The 20,104-nt window shown below is 33.3% G+C and overlaps 3 protein-coding genes across 7 annotated transcripts; 2 read left to right on the forward strand and 1 right to left on the reverse strand.

Annotated features, from left to right (window-relative positions):
• Window positions 1-774: 774 nt before the first annotated feature.
• Window positions 775-4,012, forward strand: LOC107422504 (elongation factor 1-alpha-like). Of its 2 annotated transcripts, XM_016031960.4 has the most exons (3): window positions 775-936; window positions 1,715-2,188; window positions 2,824-4,012. In XM_016031960.4, the coding sequence occupies exons 2-3, from the start codon at window positions 1,727-1,729 to the stop codon at window positions 3,703-3,705; spliced, it is 1,344 nt and encodes a 447-aa protein (XP_015887446.3). In that variant the 5' UTR covers window positions 775-936; window positions 1,715-1,726; the 3' UTR covers window positions 3,706-4,012. The 2 variants fall into 2 exon arrangements, with proteins under 2 accessions (XP_015887446.3, NP_001310804.1); NM_001323875.1 differs by lacking the exon at window positions 775-936 and having other exon boundaries at window positions 1,727-2,188; window positions 2,824-3,705.
• Window positions 4,013-5,053: 1,041 nt separating this feature from the next.
• On the forward strand, window positions 5,054-11,384 carry LOC107422505 (vacuolar protein sorting 38). Of its 4 annotated transcripts, none has more exons than XM_016031963.4 (6): window positions 5,054-5,452; window positions 6,229-6,435; window positions 7,394-7,574; window positions 9,516-9,664; window positions 9,945-10,172; window positions 10,769-11,013. In XM_016031963.4, the coding sequence occupies exons 1-6, from the start codon at window positions 5,267-5,269 to the stop codon at window positions 10,808-10,810; spliced, it is 993 nt and encodes a 330-aa protein (XP_015887449.1). In that variant the 5' UTR covers window positions 5,054-5,266; the 3' UTR covers window positions 10,811-11,013. The 4 variants fall into 4 exon arrangements, with proteins under 4 accessions (XP_015887449.1, XP_015887448.1, XP_015887451.1 ...); XM_016031962.4 differs by lacking the exon at window positions 10,769-11,013 and adding an exon at window positions 11,024-11,384 and having other exon boundaries at window positions 5,055-5,452; XM_016031965.4 differs by lacking the exon at window positions 10,769-11,013 and adding an exon at window positions 11,024-11,384 and having other exon boundaries at window positions 5,311-5,452; window positions 6,195-6,435.
• A 141-nt stretch (window positions 11,385-11,525) lies between these two features.
• LOC107422488 (BAHD acyltransferase At5g47980) lies at window positions 11,526-17,874 on the reverse strand. The gene is made up of 2 exons (XM_025075314.3): window positions 17,162-17,874; window positions 11,526-16,582 (listed from the first exon to the last, which is right to left on the reverse strand). The coding sequence occupies exons 1-2, from the start codon at window positions 17,803-17,805 to the stop codon at window positions 15,937-15,939; spliced, it is 1,290 nt and encodes a 429-aa protein (XP_024931082.1). The 5' UTR covers window positions 17,806-17,874; the 3' UTR covers window positions 11,526-15,936.
• Between the last annotated feature and the right edge of the window lie 2,230 nt (window positions 17,875-20,104).

Below are 20,104 nucleotides of genomic sequence, written 5' to 3' on the forward strand. Positions count from 1 at the left end.
GTCTTTAAAAAAAAAAAAATCAAACAGAGGCGATGCCACTTAATTGTTTCTAATATATTCAAATTCAGAAATTATTGTGGAACAAAACAGTGGGCAAAACCACTTAATTGTTCTAGACGAATAATTTTTAAATTACAAAACATAATAAAGATGGTTTTAAAATATTCATTTCCGAATTTTTTTATTTGAAAGTTAATTTTTTTCTTCCTAGCATGATATGTTTTTAAATTACACAGTGTATTCGCAATTTGTAATTTCCTTCTCATTAGTTTTAATTTAGAATTGAGAAGGAAAAAAAGAAAAAAAAGAAAAATACTGTCACTGTGTTTTAAGAAATTATTTTTTAAAATAATAATAACCTCTATATATATATATATTTTAAAAATAGAGATCCATATTAATAAAATTTAATCTGTACAGATGTATAATTGAGAAGATAATAATTACATAACTTTACAATTTATGACACCACAACATATTCGCATAATAATTGAATGGTACAAATTTTTTAATTTAATTTAATGGTATAAAAATATTTGTTTATTATTATTTTTAAATAACAAAATGCAAAACAGATATCAGAGACACTTTCCAAACATAATAATTGATTATTTGGAATTTTGAAAAATACAAATCACCAATCCAAATTTCCGAATCTGCTATACGAACGTTGACTTAAATCTTGGGGAGCAAGAAAGAAAAGCAATAAAAGGTAAGATCGTAAATTTGGAAACAATCTAGGGACAAAAAAGTAAAGCGACACAGTAGCAAAATACTCCGCCTCCAAAGAAACCCTAGATCCTTTTCATGGAGTAGCTGAGCTATAAATAAGGGACGCAGCATTCTATGGAACCCTACTTGTAATTCATAGAGCTGCTCGAGGGTCTCTAAGCAATTCCTCTCTCTCTGCGCAGCCACTGCTAATTCTTTGCCAAGGTATATGAGATTTGGCTTTTGGGCTTTTGCTTTTGTTTCTTCATCAAAATTCTTATGCTTTTATTGGTTTTTTGTTTTCTTTGTTTTAATTTCTGTGAGATGTTACGGTTTTCTGAGAATGTGATTCAGTTTCTAGTTTTGAATTTTTTTTTTTTTGGTTTTAGACTTGTTTCTAATCCTGATTTGTTTATTGAAATTTGTTCTGTTTTTTAATCGATAAGCTAGATATGCCACTTGCTCTGATTTCTGTGTAATATTACGGATTTTTGAAACTGGATTTTCTTTTCTAGATTTGGATTTTGAAACTGGCTTTCTTTTCTAGAGTTGTTAAGCTTTGTAACTGTTAAATCTATTTGTTTGCTTGTCGCTACCGTAAGATAGCTTACCGTGCTTTAAAATTGATCTGTTCTTTTGATGTGTTCTGCTTTAGGAATTCGTTTTTCTTGAATTAAAAACACGTTATTTCTTGTTTTTCCAGTGGGTCGTATTTTATGTATATTACCCTTTTTTTTAGAAATGGTATTCTCATATGTTGCTTGATTTCTGTTTGACTGATGAAATTTTTAATGAAAATTTTCAAAGCCATAAAACGTTTGCCTTTTTTTTTCTCCCCCCCTTCCTTTTTTAAATGTGAGGAGAAAATGGTAACAATCATGTTCTATTTGTTAACGATCTGTTTGACCATTTTATTTTCTTTTATGAATTTGTACTTGTACTATGACTTTTAGCGTTTAAATTACTTAAATCTGACAGAGAAGTTCCGTGTATTCTATCGCAGTTCAAATTCATTATGGGTAAGGTGAAGGTTCACATTAACATTGTGGTCATTGGCCATGTCGACTCCGGTAAGTCGACCACTACTGGTCATCTCATCTACAAGCTTGGGGGTATTGACAAGCGTGTTATTGAGAGGTTCGAGAAGGAAGCTGCTGAGATGAACAAGAGGTCATTCAAGTATGCCTGGGTGCTTGACAAGCTCAAGGCTGAGCGTGAACGTGGTATTACCATTGATATTGCCTTGTGGAAGTTTGAGACCACCAAGTACTACTGCACTGTCATTGATGCTCCTGGACATCGTGACTTTATTAAGAACATGATTACTGGAACATCACAGGCTGACTGTGCTGTTCTCATCATTGACTCCACCACTGGTGGTTTTGAAGCTGGTATTTCCAAGGATGGTCAGACCCGTGAGCATGCATTGCTCGCTTTCACTCTTGGTGTCAAGCAGATGATCTGCTGCTGCAACAAGGTGAGTTCACTATCTCTCATTTATGTTTGTGTGTAACTTGCATAGTTTTTTATTATATCTGATTATATTTGAGGATATCTATTGAATGTAATCTGCATAGGTTTTTGATTATGTCTGATAAAGGGTCCGCTTCATAGTGATTGCTGTGTTGACCACTGTTGGCATTTATGGACATTTTTAATGTCCTAATCTATGAAGTGTGTCCACTTTATTGGAATGTGTTTGAATTATCCAATGGAGAGATCACCAAGTGGTATAGTTCTAACGAATGAACTAGTGAGGGTTCAATTCCCTCTCTCTCCTATATATTCTTGGTGGATGTTGTGTTATATTTTTTAGCAGGTATGATAACATTTTTAGTGGTTTTGTATTTTTACCTTTTACAGATTGCATGTTAATTCCTCAATTGTCTCCAATTGTTTTTTAGACGTAAATTTTCCTTGCCTTCAGATTGTTCTTTCATTTTGTTTGTGTTGCGTGGTTCTGTCTTTTATTCAGCATTATCTTTTGTTGCATGTTTCTTTTTCTTTTTTTAGTTGGTGACTGATATTAGTAACTTTCATATTGTGTGAGGTTGACTTCCTGTATGTGTTTTATTTATGTGATTTGTCTTATTAAATTTTTGGTTGTTGCAGATGGATGCCACAACCCCCAAGTACTCGAAGGCTAGGTATGATGAAATTGTGAAGGAAGTTTCTTCATACTTGAAGAAGGTTGGCTACAACCCTGAGAAGATCTCATTTGTTCCGATCTCTGGTTTTGAGGGTGACAACATGATTGAGAGGTCTACCAACCTTGACTGGTACAAGGGTCCAACCCTCCTTGAAGCACTTGACCAGATTAATGAGCCAAAGAGGCCCTCAGACAAGCCACTTCGTCTCCCACTTCAGGATGTTTACAAGATTGGTGGTATTGGAACTGTCCCAGTTGGTCGTGTGGAGACTGGTATCCTCAAGCCTGGTATGGTTGTGACCTTTGCCCCAAGTGGACTCACCACTGAAGTTAAGTCTGTTGAAATGCATCATGAAGCTCTTCAAGAGGCCTTGCCTGGTGACAATGTTGGGTTCAACGTTAAGAATGTTGCTGTGAAGGATCTTAAGCGTGGTTATGTTGCATCCAATTCTAAGGATGATCCTGCCAAGGAGGCAGCCAACTTCACATCCCAGGTCATTATCATGAACCACCCTGGTCAGATTGGTAATGGATATGCCCCAGTGCTTGACTGCCACACCTCCCACATTGCTGTCAAGTTTGCTGAAATCTTGACCAAGGTTGATAGGAGGTCTGGTAAGGAGCTTGAGAAGGAGCCTAAGTTTTTGAAGAATGGTGATGCTGGCTTTGTTAAGATGGTTCCCACCAAGCCTATGGTTGTTGAGACTTTCTCTGAGTACCCACCACTAGGTCGGTTTGCTGTTCGTGACATGCGCCAGACGGTTGCTGTTGGAGTTATCAAGAGTGTTGAGAAGAAGGATCCTACTGGTGCTAAGGTTACCAAGTCTGCTGCCAAGAAGAAGTGAATATTGCTGTTTGCATTATCCATTGATGCAATCTTGAAAAACTTATTTTTCTGTCATAAAGACCTAGCTTATGTTAGTCGTGTGGTTTTGAACTATGTAGTCAGTTTTGCTTATAGTCTTATTATATCTTGTTCTCTGTCATCGCTGTCTGGTCGTCGCACTCAGAATTGGGTGCTTGACAGGCGGTGGTGACGATTTGTTGAGTCGGTTGCACACCTTTGAAAAGAAGGATGTTGACAATTTCTTTCTGAGGTTTTTACCTTTTTTTTTTTATTAATTAATGGTATAAAATTTTAAATTTCCCAAATCTTGTTTACCTGCTCACTCAATTTTTCCTTTTTATTTTTTTTTTGTTTCTAGGTTCCTTTCTTAGTGCATATTGCAATTTCTTTGGAGATCAATTACACGTAATTGCTTAATTTTTTACAACGTGGCTTTAGCAAATTGTTCTTTTGGTTGAGTTGGAAAACAGAATTATACTCTTGCTCGATTTCTCTAGTGAATGAAAAGCAGGGGACATGTTAGTTTGGTGGGTGTTTTTTGGGCTGCTTTTGGTCTCCAAGCTCTAGTTATATCTTTGGTCCACTGTTGGGGGCAATAAAATTTAGGATTTGAAAATTCTAAGCATTTGATATGACAATTATATTTTATTTTTTGTATTTTTATCATCATTTGCTATAACATTTTAAGTTAATTTTTAACTATCATGATTTAAAATATAATTCATAATTGCATGGTCATAATTTTTCTTTGGTTCATGGATAAAAAATATAAAAAAGTTTACCATTTACACTCGTGAAATATGTTTGTTTTATCTCAATAAAATAAAATTGTATATTATGGTATTTGTTATTGAAATTTACCAAAAAGTAGTTGCTATTATTTCGGGTAAATTAAAAAATAAATGGTCAGCAAATTCATTTCCATTCCCAAAATAAAAAAGTTGAAAATTCATATTGATATGCCTGTCCCAAAATCACATAATATATATATATATATATATATATATATAAACCGAATGTCCAGAAGAACTAAAATTTTCCAAATATATATATATATATATATATATATATGTATATATGGAATAAGAATTACTTGAAAATATTTAAAATAGAAAAAATATTATTCAATATCAAATTCTAATTCAGAATTTATAAAAAATAAAATAAAATAAAAATTTATAATTCGGGGATAAAATGGACTTATCAGGGATTTAATGGTACACATGGCGTTAAGTTATTGGCCACATGTACCAACTCAATTTCCATTCTAATACACATGAACGTATTCGATAGTTTCTCATCCATAGCGTATTTTGCCTACCTAATAAAACAATCTTTTGATTTCCTCTCCGGAAATCCCAAACCCAAAACTTTTCCGAGAGAATAGAAAATTTTCCCGAGAAAATTCCAAAGAAAAGCGAGACCCCAAAAAAAAAAAAAAAAAAAAAAATGGTTCCATGATCTTGTACTCGAGCTGGTTAGTCTAGGGATGATGAAGCCAAGCCTTGGCCAATTCTTGGATTCGAACAACAACAACTCAAACTCATATCTGATTCTGAATGGAACGAAACGGAAGCAATTCGTCAGAGCCGAAGAAGGAAATCGATCAAGAAGAAAATGTGAAGGTGATCGAGTGGGAAGAATTCGAGCAAGAACTTGCAAGGTTGTGGAGTCTTTCTTCTGCCCTCACCGAAGCTAAGGAGAAGAAACAGAGTCTTCAGCAGAAGCTCGAACCTCTTATTCAGGTAGGGTTTTAGTGAATTTTGTGGAATTTTTCTTTTCTAGCTTCTGATGTGATTGAATATATTCCCGTGCCTTCTTGCTGAAAAAATGTAGGTTTAGGAAATTGAAATGGAAGAAAAAACTGTCGGATAAATTGGTTGTTTGGAATTGATTAGTTCGTTCCTTTTCCCAGTTCTCTGTTGTTTCAGAGAAAGTGGTATAAGGGTTGAATTTTTAATTAAGAAATTGATAACTTGATTCCTTTTGTCTATGGAAATTTATTTGTGTTTGGTTTCTGAGAGAATCTAAGTAATGGTGCAAAATAAATTTAAAGAGATCAGCATATAATCCAATCAAACATATATATTAGGTAATAAAATTGAGCCACTAAAGTAAGTTGATTTCAGGAAAAAACTAAAAAAAAAAAAACTAAGAGAAAGGAGAGCAGATTGAATTACCCACTTGTAATGGTTTAAGCAATTAATTTGCATTTTCTTTTTCTTCTCTTCGCTGTTTACTGCTTTGTATTTGGAAAATGTAATTGTTATTCTAATAAATATAAATAGTAACTGAAGCGACATAATTTACTAAGTATTTCTAGCTTTCTACCTAAATGAATGGATGAAACATTATATATGTTTTTTCTATGGGGCCTTAACTGTTAATTCATGCATTGTAGATATGAATTTTATGAATTTATATGCTGATATCTGCATTTAGTCTCTGAGGTTTCATTTCTGGTTTTATTGGGCCTTAATTGATTAGCCCGCGGATTAGCGGGTGGCAACATGATGGGCAGGTTGAAGCTGAATCACTAAATAGATCAAATGAGCTTGAAGAGATGCGTGGGAAATTGGAGGCTAGAAAAATGTTGATGGGAGACATGTCAATTGATTGTAAGCTTGCAGCGGAGGATGCTAAGAGACAAGAGGAGCAGCTAAATGGTGAAGTTAGGTCACTATTGGTTGCTGGTACAGCTCTTTCTGTTACAAGGAAGCATTTGCTGGTAATTTGGTTTATACTTCTCTAGTTACCGAATGTTGGTTGGATTTTCGTTTTGATTTGAACAGAGGTGTATTTTTTGAGTTTTAGATTATGTTGCTTCTGGAGTTGCATTAGTATTTAAATGTACTAACACTTCTGTCATTGATTGGTATTTGGATACTTATTGCATGTGGTTAATTATGTGGTGGGTTGTGGTTATGAAGAATTACATTAAGAATTTAAGGGCTATAATAGTTGGTCCTGGGCTTACAGTTCAAATTGGGCTTGGGATGAGTTATTTTGACAAAGTTAGCCTACAGGAGTATGTGCACTACCAGTTTTAGGATTTCATTTGTGATAATTAATGACATGAGAAAGAGAAAAGCTATGATGCCCGAATTGATACAGTACAGGAGCAAAATAACTCTACAAAACCGCTAAGCACTGACTTTCTGGTTCCATAAGGGATTAGGTTTTTTCACACTGTAATATGGACAAAGTTCATATTTTCTAGAAATAGATATGCTTCAATGTTGCTTATATTATTATAAAATTTATTTTGGTATTTGAGACCTGTTTTTGCAGCCATTCTTATTATAGAGCCTTGCAGTATTAGTAATGCCTTAATCTGCTCATACTTTTGTTCCTTTACTCCCATGCTTTTATAAAGTTACATTTGGTGACTATGAAATTGCAAATCTTCATCTTTTGTAGCCTGATTTATGTTTTGTTTTAATTTAACATATCTCATATGAGGGATTTCTTTCTTTTTTTTTTTTTTGGTCATTTCATATCTTTTATATGAATATTTTCTTTTAAATTGTTGTATTTCTCTTTATGTATTTCAAAAATGAAATTCTTTCATGAGATACGTGCTTAACAAAGTTTGAATTATCGTATCTGCGTGCTCTTTGGACAAATGGTTGGTAAGATTTTTTATTTTCTTGTGACTGGGAGGTTTGATGATGCTTTTGTAACAGGAGTTGCATGCGTTACTCGGTGGAGACAAAGGATATATCCGTCTAAAGAATTTGCAGAAGAAGCTGAGAACGAGGCAACAGTATATGGTATCTCAAGTTTCATTGCTTTATCCTGTAAAGATCTCTTCAGGACCTACACAAGATCGGGAACTTGAATCATTTCCTAGCAGTAGTAGATCAGGTATATGCTACGCTAATTGTCTTACATTATGTGCTTATCGTCTTATACTTGTGTTATCTTAGAAAAGTAAGTGATGCAGTGTCAAATTTATCAGGCTCCTTTTAGGAAGGGGGAAAAAAAAACAGAAAAAAGGGGGGAAAAAAAATGTGTAGCCTATATAAAAGATTAAAACCTTGCATTTCAACTAATTCCGATAGTTCCATCCTCTCCAGATGCGTTCATAGCAGTGCTTTTAGATGGTAGTCGTCCCCATTCATTAGTAGGCAGTTATCATGTTTATTGGAACTTCTCTTTTGTTAACCCTCTTTACATTCCCTTGCCCCTTGTTTTGGCATGCTTAATGGCAACCTCCATCTTTTATGAATATTTGCGTTATGTTTGAAATACCAAAAAGATAAGGACCTTAATCGAGCTAAAATATTAGCATGAAACTTACTTGGTTCAAACCTTATAACTATTAATTAAGAAGGATTGTAATAATCCATTTTAGAAAATTTCCAACATAATTGGTCAAAATCTGTACTAATTAATTGACTGAATTATAGTTATTGAAAACGTACATATCGCAGTTCTTACTGTATGATACGAATCAGAAAACAGCGAAATGGATTCAACTTGCATGGTTGAATTGGCAATTAGTTGTATTGTCTGATACAATGGTTGTTAACTGTCCGATACAGTGTGTTGTCCCATCTATTGATACATCCATGAATGGCTGAATATTGAAAGTTTGAAGAGAAAATCCAGAAATCCCATAGCCTTTGACAGCAGATATGGCAATGAAAGAGGTAGAAAGAGAGGATGGGCGAGCACTGAACAAAAATAGAGAAAGATGACTGAATTCCCTGCAGTAAAATAAAGAAGAATGAAGGTGGCAATGTGTAAAACCAAGTATCTACAAGAAATAGAAATGGGCCCTCGACTTTCTGAATAAGAAACGTTTTTAATAGCTTTAAAAGCCAAATAAATGCTTATATAAGGAAGCAAAAGTAAAAGAGTTAAAATAAATAGATAATATAATATCATATAATTAGGAAAACAAATATATTATATATCATTTAGATGATTAAATACATGTAAGATATTATAAGTTATACCAATATATGTTAAATACAATATAAAAAATACAAAATACCATAAATATATATATATATATATATATACATATTGGTCCATCCACCGTCAGGATATCCTGATGGACTTTGGTGCGGATGCCATCCTCCTGCAACATGTTGGAGGATGTAGTCCCTCCTGTAACATGTTGCCGTACCATGGCGTCCGCACCAAATTCCATCAGGATATCCTGATGGTAATATATATAATTAAACAACTAAAATTTAAAATTTAAGTGAACTTTACTATACATGATACGTTACAATACACTATTCTTTAATATTACAAAATGATACATGTTTTTGCTTCATGATTTAACAACCTTGGACTGAAACTATGTAGCCAAGCTTACTCACCCACTCTCATCTATTGGTTTTTATTCACAAAGAATTTGTGAGTCGTGTATGTTGAATGTAGAATGGTATGTATATATTTATATATTTATAGATCTTTGTTGAATAACAATGTGCACTAGAAAACCTTGGCTGTTGGAACATGGTATGGTTAAGACTTTGTAAGCATTAAACAGCTGAAAGGTTTATAAAGGTTGATAATGAACCTTTGTATGCCTTTTATTTTTCTCAGTATGTCCAATATCATTTTGTGATATCATATATATATATATATATATATAGCTATTCACCCTTTATTTGTTTAATTTGAGTGGATATCCTCTGTTTCTCTTTATGCTTTTTTATATGGGGTGTCTGCTTTACTATTATCTTTTTCAGCTTTTTTGCTTCTCTCTTAGCCTTCATAATGTACTTGCCATGATTTTAGGACTCAAATTCTTATTTTCCGTTTTTCTTCTTAAAATGTTTTTACCAGGGAATTCTGCCAGATCTAAACCTGTGAATCAAGCATCACTGACAATTTTAGGTCTGCAATTGACCATGCCTCCTTCTAAAATCATGAGTTTTTTCACTGACAAGAAGGAGGTTCAGAGGTCTGCAACTGCACTGGGATATGTTGCTCATGTGTGTTCTCTCACTCTCTCTCTCTCTCTCTCTGCTGGAATACTATGGACGATTACATTCGTAGAAATAGGATTTACTTGGATTACATTATTCTTCAGATAATGATGCATCTCCATACAAATTTCCTTTATGCCTCAGTTTTTAATTAAAATATGATTCATTTTATTTATCATTAAAGAAAGTATGTATGGGTTATTGTGTTTTTTCTTGCCACTGTAATTTAGGTCGCTAGTTTGTGTTATTTTATCCAGCTGTCTTTTTAATCATAATATGTTTGCAGGCTGTTTCCCTGATAGCTTCCTATTTGAAAGTTCCATTGCGTTACCCTTTGCGCTTGGGTGGTTCCCGCTCATGTATAATTGACTATGCACCATCAGTAGAAACTACATTCTCTGATTCGTCATCGAGTACAGCTCTTTCCACAAATTTGAAACATGTGGAATTCCCTTTGTATTTAGATGGGCAGGACACAACAAAAGCATCTTATGCGGTATTCTTATTGAACAAGGTGCGCTTTCGTTTTGCATTGTCATTTTTATGCTATATAAATTTCATGGTCAGGTGACGCTCGTAAGAAAACTAGTCTTTTATTGTAGTTATATTAGGGTGTTGTTTTACGCTTTCTTTATTATTATTATTGTTGTTGTTGTTATTATTATTATTATTATTTATCAGTTTTGACCTTGATAACAAGGGTCAACATGTGTTGGGTTTGTCCAACAAAGGGATAAACTTGAGCCTTAATATTGACGGGGAGAACAATTGGGTCTTACACTGCTGGATTTGAATTTAAGACCTGTTAGATGATAGGCTAGGATATCATGATAAGTTTATGCAAATATCACACAGAAAAAAAAAAAAAAGAAAAGAAAAGAAAAGAGAAGAAGTTGATAGGAAACGATGAATAAGTTTATGCTAATATCACACAGGGAAAAAAAAAAAAGAAAAAAAAAGACAATAGACATACATGAAATTCTGTTTTCTTCTTTCCCCTTGATGTTTCCATGAGTTGGCAATTTGGCATCTCATGTAATCCAAGCTTGCTTTCGTATTATGCTGTAGTATCTGTGAAAATTGAATGTGGAATATTTGTTTTTGCTTCAGATGATTACTTTCAGAGGTCAGTTCTTGGACTTGGATGACTAAAATTTCTCGTCCTTTTTGGAAGATGGAAATTTCTTTCCATTTATTTTGTTGGTTTAGAGTTTGAGAATTCTTTTTTGAGATTCTACTTAAAGTTTTATCATATACTCTTCTTGAAGTTCAAATGGGTGCATTGAATATACCTGTCATTGAAAATACTATAGACTGTCGGTATATTCCAGTGCCTTTGACATGTTTTTTCTGTTCTGTTTGTAGGATTTAGAGCAGCTTTTGAATTTCATTGGTGTTAAGAGTCTAGGACCACGTCATGTTCTTGCTAATTTGAAGGAGCTTATAAGAACTATTCAATCTGCAGATTTTATAGATTTCTGATTTGAATTGAGAGCTTCTGATTTAAACAGTTATGTAAATGGATAGTTTGTATTCTTACATGGGTGCAAATGATTTTAATTGGGCACCTGAAATTTTCTCCTCGGGGTATAATCCTTTCTGTTTCCAGTTTTGAGTAAAATTCTCGAAGAGTTTCATTGGAGAGTAGTTCTACCTCAGAAAGTAAATTGTGGTGTATAACTTGCTCTGAAATTCTTTTATGAAATTTATTTCTATTTTGGAGGCATACGTTGCTTAACTTTAGCTTGTGTATCTACATCATATATTTTATTTAATCCAGTCTAAAAATTACAATTCTGTCCTCAATTATATACTGCCCAAAGCCTGGTTTACCATATACTATATTCGTTCATGATAAATTTGAAATAAGGTCAAAAAAGGAGAAAGTTGGATTATAACACTATTGAACACATACTTGGGAAATGATTCAGAAAGCTTTTACTAATTCAACTCTACAACCACCATAAGTGAGAGAAAAACATTAAGCTCTAAAGATTGAGACAAACTTGATCCATTCATTTCCAGTTCTCTTTGGATCAAAAAAGCCTCTTAACAGTCTAACTATGTTCTGCAACAAGAAATTCCTACACATAATTAAATGATACTCGGATTTAAAGCAGCGAAGTCTAGCAGTTACTGATTTCTTTCAACTAATTTCTTGTCTTCTCCGAGAGTGAGCCATGCCTTTATTCCATCTCCGTTTCTTGTACTCAATAGGAAAACAAAATTCTTGAATCCCACTCCAGAAATACTCACACATGCTGGCTTTCCCCATCCAGAATCTGCATTGTAAAATGAATGACTACACCAACTGCTGCAGCAGTAGCTTTCTATATCATTGTTGGTCTATAGAGAGCTTTTCTGTTTGTTATTGTTATGTAAGTCTCTATTTTTTGGGATTTTCCTAAGTGCCACTATCCAGTCTGGAAAGTCCAGAATTTACCCTCTAGCATGAGCTAGAGAACGACATTGGTTTTACTCTAAAGGGGGAAATATGCATAGAAGTACTTTCGGAGTCCGAGGGACTATTGCTGTGAATGCTGTTTGTATCTCTTCCACAAGGAGTCCTTAGCTGTACTTTCCTTCAACTTGTTCCATCACTTCTCCCAGCTTCGCAACCAAGATTTTCAGATCAATTTCATCATTTTCTTATTCCAGCTTTGCTGGAAATTTTCCAATAAGATTCCCAACAAGGTTCTCTGGCAATGGCGGAGCAGTCCTTGGATGTAGGTTAATGACTTGACAAAACACAGAAGGCTTCAGAGATCCTTTGTTAGATTCGGATGCCTCCATTGCGGATTTCCAAAGGAGTGCACAAACTGCTTCAACTCGAGTTGGGTTTTTCACACTTTCACTGGCGGCTTTGCACTGCAGAGCTGCAATCTTTGTTGGTTTGAAGTTTCGAACACATACCTCCTTGCTCTTAACCTTTCCTGAATAAATACTGCAATGGGAGGCTCAGGGGAATTCGAGCTGCTGGTGGGAGAAGCTATGAAGAGAGCAAATTCAGGATCCACTACCTGGCCACAACCATAACCAAGAGCCATTACACACTAGCTGTTTAGGGATGTGGTCAATGAAGCTGCATCCATGGCGTTATGCAAAACGCTTAACCCAATTGCCATTCCACCACATTCAAAGAATGTGGCTTGGACTAGCAGCAGAGGACTTATTCTTGCTCCTTGACTTTCAGGCTCGGCTGCAAGAAACTGTCTGAGCAACTGGATATCTGGTTTCTCCAGATCTTTATCATTGGACGGTTGATCCTTGCCTCCAACTTGGCTCCATCGTCCTTACACTCAGATCGATGTAAAGCTAGACGTGATTCTTCTGTAATACATAAAACTAAGCAAGGTTTGTGACAAAGCTTTTCTCAGATGCCGGATTTTTTCTGTGATACCGCTTCTACTATCATGAATGGAATTATCATGGGAATAGAACAGAAGCAGTGGGAAATACATTAGTGGAACAGAATGATCGATAAAACAGAGTTCGTGAGTTTTAAAGTGATGAAGAGTTGGAGATGACTTCAACAATGTTCATGTCCGTCGCCATTTTCTTCTAGGTTTGATATCTTCTTCTTTCACAAAACAACCTTATTTGTAGCTTTTCAAGAGAGATAACATGATCATTGACCCATCTCCTTCTATATCTCCATATCTAACTCTGGTCTTGTCCATCTCATCAATATTATTTGATTGCATAGTTCGCTATCTATCTATCCAAGTGGATAATAATACGTTTACGAATTTTTCAAACCCATTTCTCTTTTATATTGCTTTTGTCTAAATCTCCCCGGTGGATGATGAAACTCATAAATTTTATTACTAATTTCGTGTGTGTATGTGTATATGTATATAACATATTTTTGCTGTAAACTTTGTGATGCATCCAGGTGCATTGTAACTTATTTCCCAGTTGCAGAGTGAAAAGAAATTGATTATTTTATATTGTGTGCTGTGGTATAGCTAGTCTAGAAGATTTTTAATTAGTCAATCACTCTACTGTCGTCAACTCCCTTAAGTATGTTCCTTTGGCACACGCTTTCTAGTCTTGCTTCTGTCCTGTGTAATGATGATAAACAATTAACAGAAAATTTTGCAAGTACACATATAAATACGAAATTTTATTCTAATGGATGATGCTTCTTTTATATTCCTCCAACGCTGGGGATGAGTTTGTCATTCAATAAATAAATTATTGTATAAATCCACATATAAATTTTCTATGATGGATGTTATTACCCATATTATATATAGTGGACGTTTGATTGTCTATGAGTACTGACTTAATAGGTGTCTATTAGCGTTTGTAGGTAATGAGGCGGTTAGACACCTACCATGCTATGAGGTGTTGGTGCTCTCATTGTAGGATTATATACTTATATGTATATAGATAGATTTAATCTCCTATAAATTATTTTCCAACCCATAATGAGACATATAATAATACTGTAAGTGTTAAAAATTGTCAAATTTCAGTTAATTACATATCATATTTAAAACTATAAAAAAATTTAGAAGTGTCACATAATTTTTGATAATACAGATGGAGAAAAATTTAGGATCCTAAAGACAAAACTACTTATTTTGTCGATGCTAAAAGTGTGAGAACATACTCCCTAACGGAACTTCAGATGCCTCCCATTTCAACAAGGTATTTATTTTAATTTTTTAATTTTTGTATAAATTTTGTAAAATTACGCACTTGCATGAGAAATAAATAAAATATATGCATTGGACTATGTCATTTACTATCCTTTATCCAATTATGCAAAAGACAACAAACATAAATAAATTAATATTTTGCATGCATATATAATATGTATATTTACATCTTGCTTTCTACAAAAGTAAACAAAACTCAAGAAATTGATTTTATGATTTTTCTCCATTAATTTGAGTTTCTTGGCAATTAACATGCACTTTGTTTTATTCCCGGTTGGATTATTCTAGTAATCGTATAAACCCCATTCCTATAGCAAGTTGCATTTATAAATGCCCCTTAATCACCGCCCACCATCAACATGAATTTTTTTTTATTGTAGTTTTTCCATGTAATCAGTTTTACTATCACAAAATGTCAACCTACTGAACGGAGTGGATCCAAATCTATAGATAATATCAAAGTGTGCCAACGATATTATCTATATCCAATATAATTTTATATTTTATACTTTCAAGTTTTATAGTAATATATTTTGAAGTTACTATCAAAAACATAGGTGAGTAGCTCTAAATTAATGATATGGAAATGAGAAATCCTTTTTCCAATTCCAAATCAACCTTATGGAATCCCATATCGAAATCAAATTACCAAAAAACCCCAACATTAATCCTACTATTACAGCCATTGGATCGAACCCAAAATGTCACCGGACCACTCAGGAAAAAAGTTTTCCAGACCTTTAAAAGTCGGAGATGGTGATTCTTCCTCAACCATTGATGGGAATAATTCACAGTGGGAGTGTTTGAAATGGGTAGAGCCACAACCCAAAGAGGCGTTGTTTTTCTTTGTTTTGGAAGTTTGGGTCTGTTTTCCATCGAGTAACTGGGAGAAATAGCTCTGTATTTGGAGAAGCGTGGGCAAAGATTCTTATGGGAGGCTCGAAATCCACCTTTTGAGAATCAAAGCCTGGCCATTATTGCAGTTAGCCCAAGCTGAGGACCCAGTTTCATATAGATGGGGACTGTATAAAGTTAAAATGGTAGCAACTAGAATTTCCCTATTAAAATTTTCGAATTTTATATAAATGATATTGAAGTTATTATCACCATTGACTGAATTAAGGGCTCGGTCTTACTTGAATCCAGTCTTCGGGATTACAGGATATACCAATCTTTACACTTACAACTTTTTTTTTGCTTAAAAGAAAAAAATCTTTATCCAAGAAAACGTTACACATAAGTGCCAAATTAATGTTTAGAATTTATAAATTAGATTATCGCAAATACAATTGGAGTGACGTTCCTAATTGGCTTTGGATTTAGTTTGTCCAAAGTAGACTCCAATTTTAATTTAATGAAATGTGTATTTAATAAATAAATTTAGGAACAAACATTATGTAAATTTAGGTACAAATATTATGTTATAAAAGATGAATATTATTGATATATATTCATGTATGAACTTCTATTTATTTTTATAACAAAGCTAGAATTTCTGGTACTAACTCACAACAATTACATAGAAAGATATACAAACCCAAACACATTTACAGAAGCAAAATTTTCGTAGTTGCAGGAAATTAAGAATTTAATTTCTCTAATCCTAAGAAACTAAGTGACACTTGGATTTAAAGAGGCATAAGCAAGAAGCTCCATGTTGGATTCAACTAAGACCATGTCTTCTTCTCTAAACACCAACCAAGCTTCTATTCCATCTCCATCTTTGGTATCCATCAGAAGAATCACATTCTTGAACGTCACACCAGAAATACTCACCCATGCAGGTTTTCCCCATCCAAAATCGGCTTTGTAAAATGGAAATCTACACCAACTAGTGCAATTATAATTCTCTATTCCCTCATCTTTAATCAAATTTCCATACTCTTTTAGTTCTTCTTTTGTCTTCTCCCAATCAATTCCTTTCTCATACTTCTCTTTAACTTCTTCTATCCCTTTCCTCATCTTGAAAACCAAGTTTTGGAGATCAAGAGCTTCGTCCTCTTGTGTATTTGCAGCGAAGTAACCGACAAGATTACCAACAAGGTTTTCGGGCAACGGTGGTATGACCCTTTTGCGAATGTTTGCATTTTGGCACCAGAAAGATTGCTTTGGAGAGCCAATTGAGTTTGATCTTGATGCTTCCATTGCACATTTCCAAATCAGTGCAGAAACTGCTTCAACCCTTGTAGGGTTTTTCACAGCTGGACTGGCCGCTTTAGACTGTAGAGCAGCAATTTTTCTAGCATCAAACACGTACCTGTTGAAAAAATATATATACATACATATATATATATATATATATATATATATATATGAACTATTAGTTATACATGATTGGACTTGCTAAACATTTTAAATTTTTGGGAACAATGTTAAAATAGTGTGGTATTAATAGAGCTTAGTTTTTTAGATAGTGTAACAAATTTTTTAAGTCAAACGAGGTGGATGAAATTGACCCTTAAATTTAAAGTCCACCATTTTTCCTAGAAAGCTTCAAGAAGCTGAGTTCTGATACTATAATATGTTAAAGGCATCACTACTCTTCCTGAAAGTTCTAGTTTCTGGAATTTGGGCTAATGAATTTTATACTTAATTTATTATGTATATTAAAACTCACTATTTTGTTGACTATTTCATGTATTCTAATTAAATTGGTACGAATAAAGAGCCTACAAAAATTGTCACTTTATTTAAAACATTAATAAAGATATAAAATAAATTAAGTAAAAAAATAATAATTGCTTTTAAAATTAAATAAGATTATTTTAGCCGTGGAATACAATGGAGATAGGAAATTTAGAGACAGAAGATCCCTATCTTAGAGTTATAACATTACCTCCTTGTTTTACATTTTTCTTCCACAAATTCAACAACTGGAAGAGGAAGGAGCTTTGAGCTTAACGTGTCAAGTGGTGGGAAAAGAGATGCAGCTCCAAATCCAGGAAGCACCACCCGGTCCGACCCGATCGTCATTCCGGCCCAGGCGTTAACGAATGTGGTTAAAGTGGATGCATCTGTGATCTTATGAGAAATGCTCAATCCGATTGCCATGCCACCACACCGAAACAAGGTGGCTTGAACAAGCAGCAGAAAGTCCATATCTGCTTCTTTGCATTCAATATCAATTGGGAGGAGATGTCTTAGCAGCTTCGAATCCGGGTTTTCAAGAGTCTCTGACATGGAACAGTTGATTCGGGCTTCGATGAATTCAGCTCCCTCGTCGTTGCATTCGATATAGAGATTGCTTCTGAGTCTTCCTGCTAATGGGTAGAAGTGAGTGAGGGTTTCTGATAAAGATTTTCTCAGATGCTGGAATATTAATGGCTCTTGATCAACGATAATATTGGCGGTGGGATAGAAGAGAATCAATGGGGTGTACATAGCTGGAGCAAGCTGATCAAAAAGAGAAAGCTTGAAATCTCTCAGATGGTGAGGAGTTCCAGAAGATGGTTTTATTTTTCCTCTCTGGATGATCTCCATTCTTTCCCAAAAAAATTCTCAATTTTTGAAGAATGATCTCCACAGAATAATGCTTGGGACTTGACTTTCTTAAATAGCATCTATATATAGATCATGTTTAAAGATATGGGTGACCATGTTGTTGATCTTGTTGTATCTAATTAACTTTTGTATTGTATTTTTTCAATAAAATTTGTATGAGTTTCTGAAATGGACATATGGTGCATATGTCTTTTAGTATAACGTTTATATATATATATATATATAAATCCACTATAAAAGTCATAAACTCCTACCTTCTATTACTTGATATTATATATGGTCAAATTATCCTTTTTTAAGGGTATTTACAAAAAATACATTGTATGATTTGGATGGGGAAATCTAAAAATTGACCTTAAAGAACTCATGCACTATGAATCGCTCTCCTTGGCAACCACAGAGAGTTCAATTGAGCTATTGGAAGAGTGATATAGAAGAGCTATTTATAGGTGTGAAAGCAAAATCAAAGGTTCACAGCTTGGTAAAATAGGCCAACATGTGAAAGTCATATGGGTTAAGTTCAGAAGAAGGGTTAACACACTCAAGCTCAGTGGTCAGGGCAACTGGGCAAGAATTGCTGTCCTAAGTTTGTTGCGTTATTATCCATTCGATACTTTCTTTTTTCTTTTCTTTTTTATTTTTCCCTAGCAGCTAATAGGGTACATGGAGAGTTTGCAACCTCTTCTGACAATAAGAACATGGGAAGATAATCTAATGAAAGGTTTGGTATTAGATTTTCTCTTGTACATGTGTGATTCAGTTTTTTCAACTCCATCAAGTTCCCTTTCAAAAGGGTCATGTGAGTTGCACATGTAAGTTTCCATTAAGTTTTCAATACCTTTATTACAAATTACAACAAAGTGACACAAAAATAATAGATTAGGTGGCAATGTGAAATTTTTTAATATTTAAGAGGTAAAATGCCAAATACATAAAAGTTTAAGGGGGCAAAATGTATTTTACCCAAATATATATATATATATATATATATATATATTCAAAACCAAAATGGAGATAGGTACAAACCAAACTAGATTAATCAATCTAATTAAACCGAATTGGTTTGGTTTTTAGCTTATAGTCAATTCAATTTGATTTGTGTTAAAAAATTATCCAAACTAAATTCACCATAAACATATATACATAATTTTTAATATTTTTATTATAAATACTTAAATTATTATATTTTTATGTTTTAAGATTATTGCTTTAATATATTAATAATATTAAATTCAAATTATTACAATAATAATAATATTTTTAAAAAAATATTTTAAAAATAAAAAAATAAAAAAATAATATAGTATTAGGCCAAAGCCTAAAATGATGAAATCAAACCAATAATGGCTGGTCCGGTTTGGACTGTTTTTTCTAAGGGTTTAGTTTAGTTTGATTAAAAAAAAAAAAAAAACCAATTGAATTTAACTGATATCCATTGCTAAACCATTTGATTAATTGTACTTTGATATCTTTGATTTATAGGTTTTATAATTTAAAATCTTAACTTTCAAAAATAGCGTTTTAGATATTCACTTTTTAAATTTATTGTAAACTAATCCAATTTTAAATTTTGACTAAATAAGTTGGTAATAGTTTTGCGTGTAAACTTATAGTAGATTTTGTAAAGAAAGCGATTAGAGTGTCAATCAATAAAAAAAAGCAATATCATTACCAATTTGTATAATCAAAATTGAGTATTGAATCAATCTACAATAAATTTAAAATTGAAGGACCATTTACATTTAAAGTTGAGGGTTTAAATCATAAAATCTTACAAGTCAAAAGTATCAGACTGTAATTGGTCTCCTTCTTTCTTTCTTTAGCTTTATTCTCTATCTAAACTTATTTAATCAATTCTACTGTTAATGGAAGGACTTAATAATTTATAAAGTTAATTAAGTCGCAATCTTTAATATAGCAACCAAAATTAGTTTTTCTTTAGTTTTCATGATGTAAGACTCTCCTGAAGTATTTAATTTTCTTCTAGTATTGTTATTATTATTATTATTTTTTGGCTGCCGGCCGGGGGGTATGGGGGAGGTGAATTATTGGTGTTGGTTATTGTCACAAGACACAAGTTGATCAAACTAAAATATTGATATAGGCAATATTATATAATAAATAATTATAATCAGTTGCAGAACCGGAAAATTTTTAGTGTTAATATTATATAATAATAACCTTGTTTTGTTATTTAACTTATTGTTTGGAAAGAAGCCTTGGATTTATCCTTTGACAAATTTTACTGAGTTTATCCTTGAATTTAATGCATATATGT

The sequence above is a fragment of the Ziziphus jujuba genome, chromosome 3 (genome assembly GCF_031755915.1).
Source record: "Ziziphus jujuba cultivar Dongzao chromosome 3, ASM3175591v1".
Classification (NCBI taxonomy): domain Eukaryota; kingdom Viridiplantae; phylum Streptophyta; class Magnoliopsida; order Rosales; family Rhamnaceae; genus Ziziphus; species Ziziphus jujuba.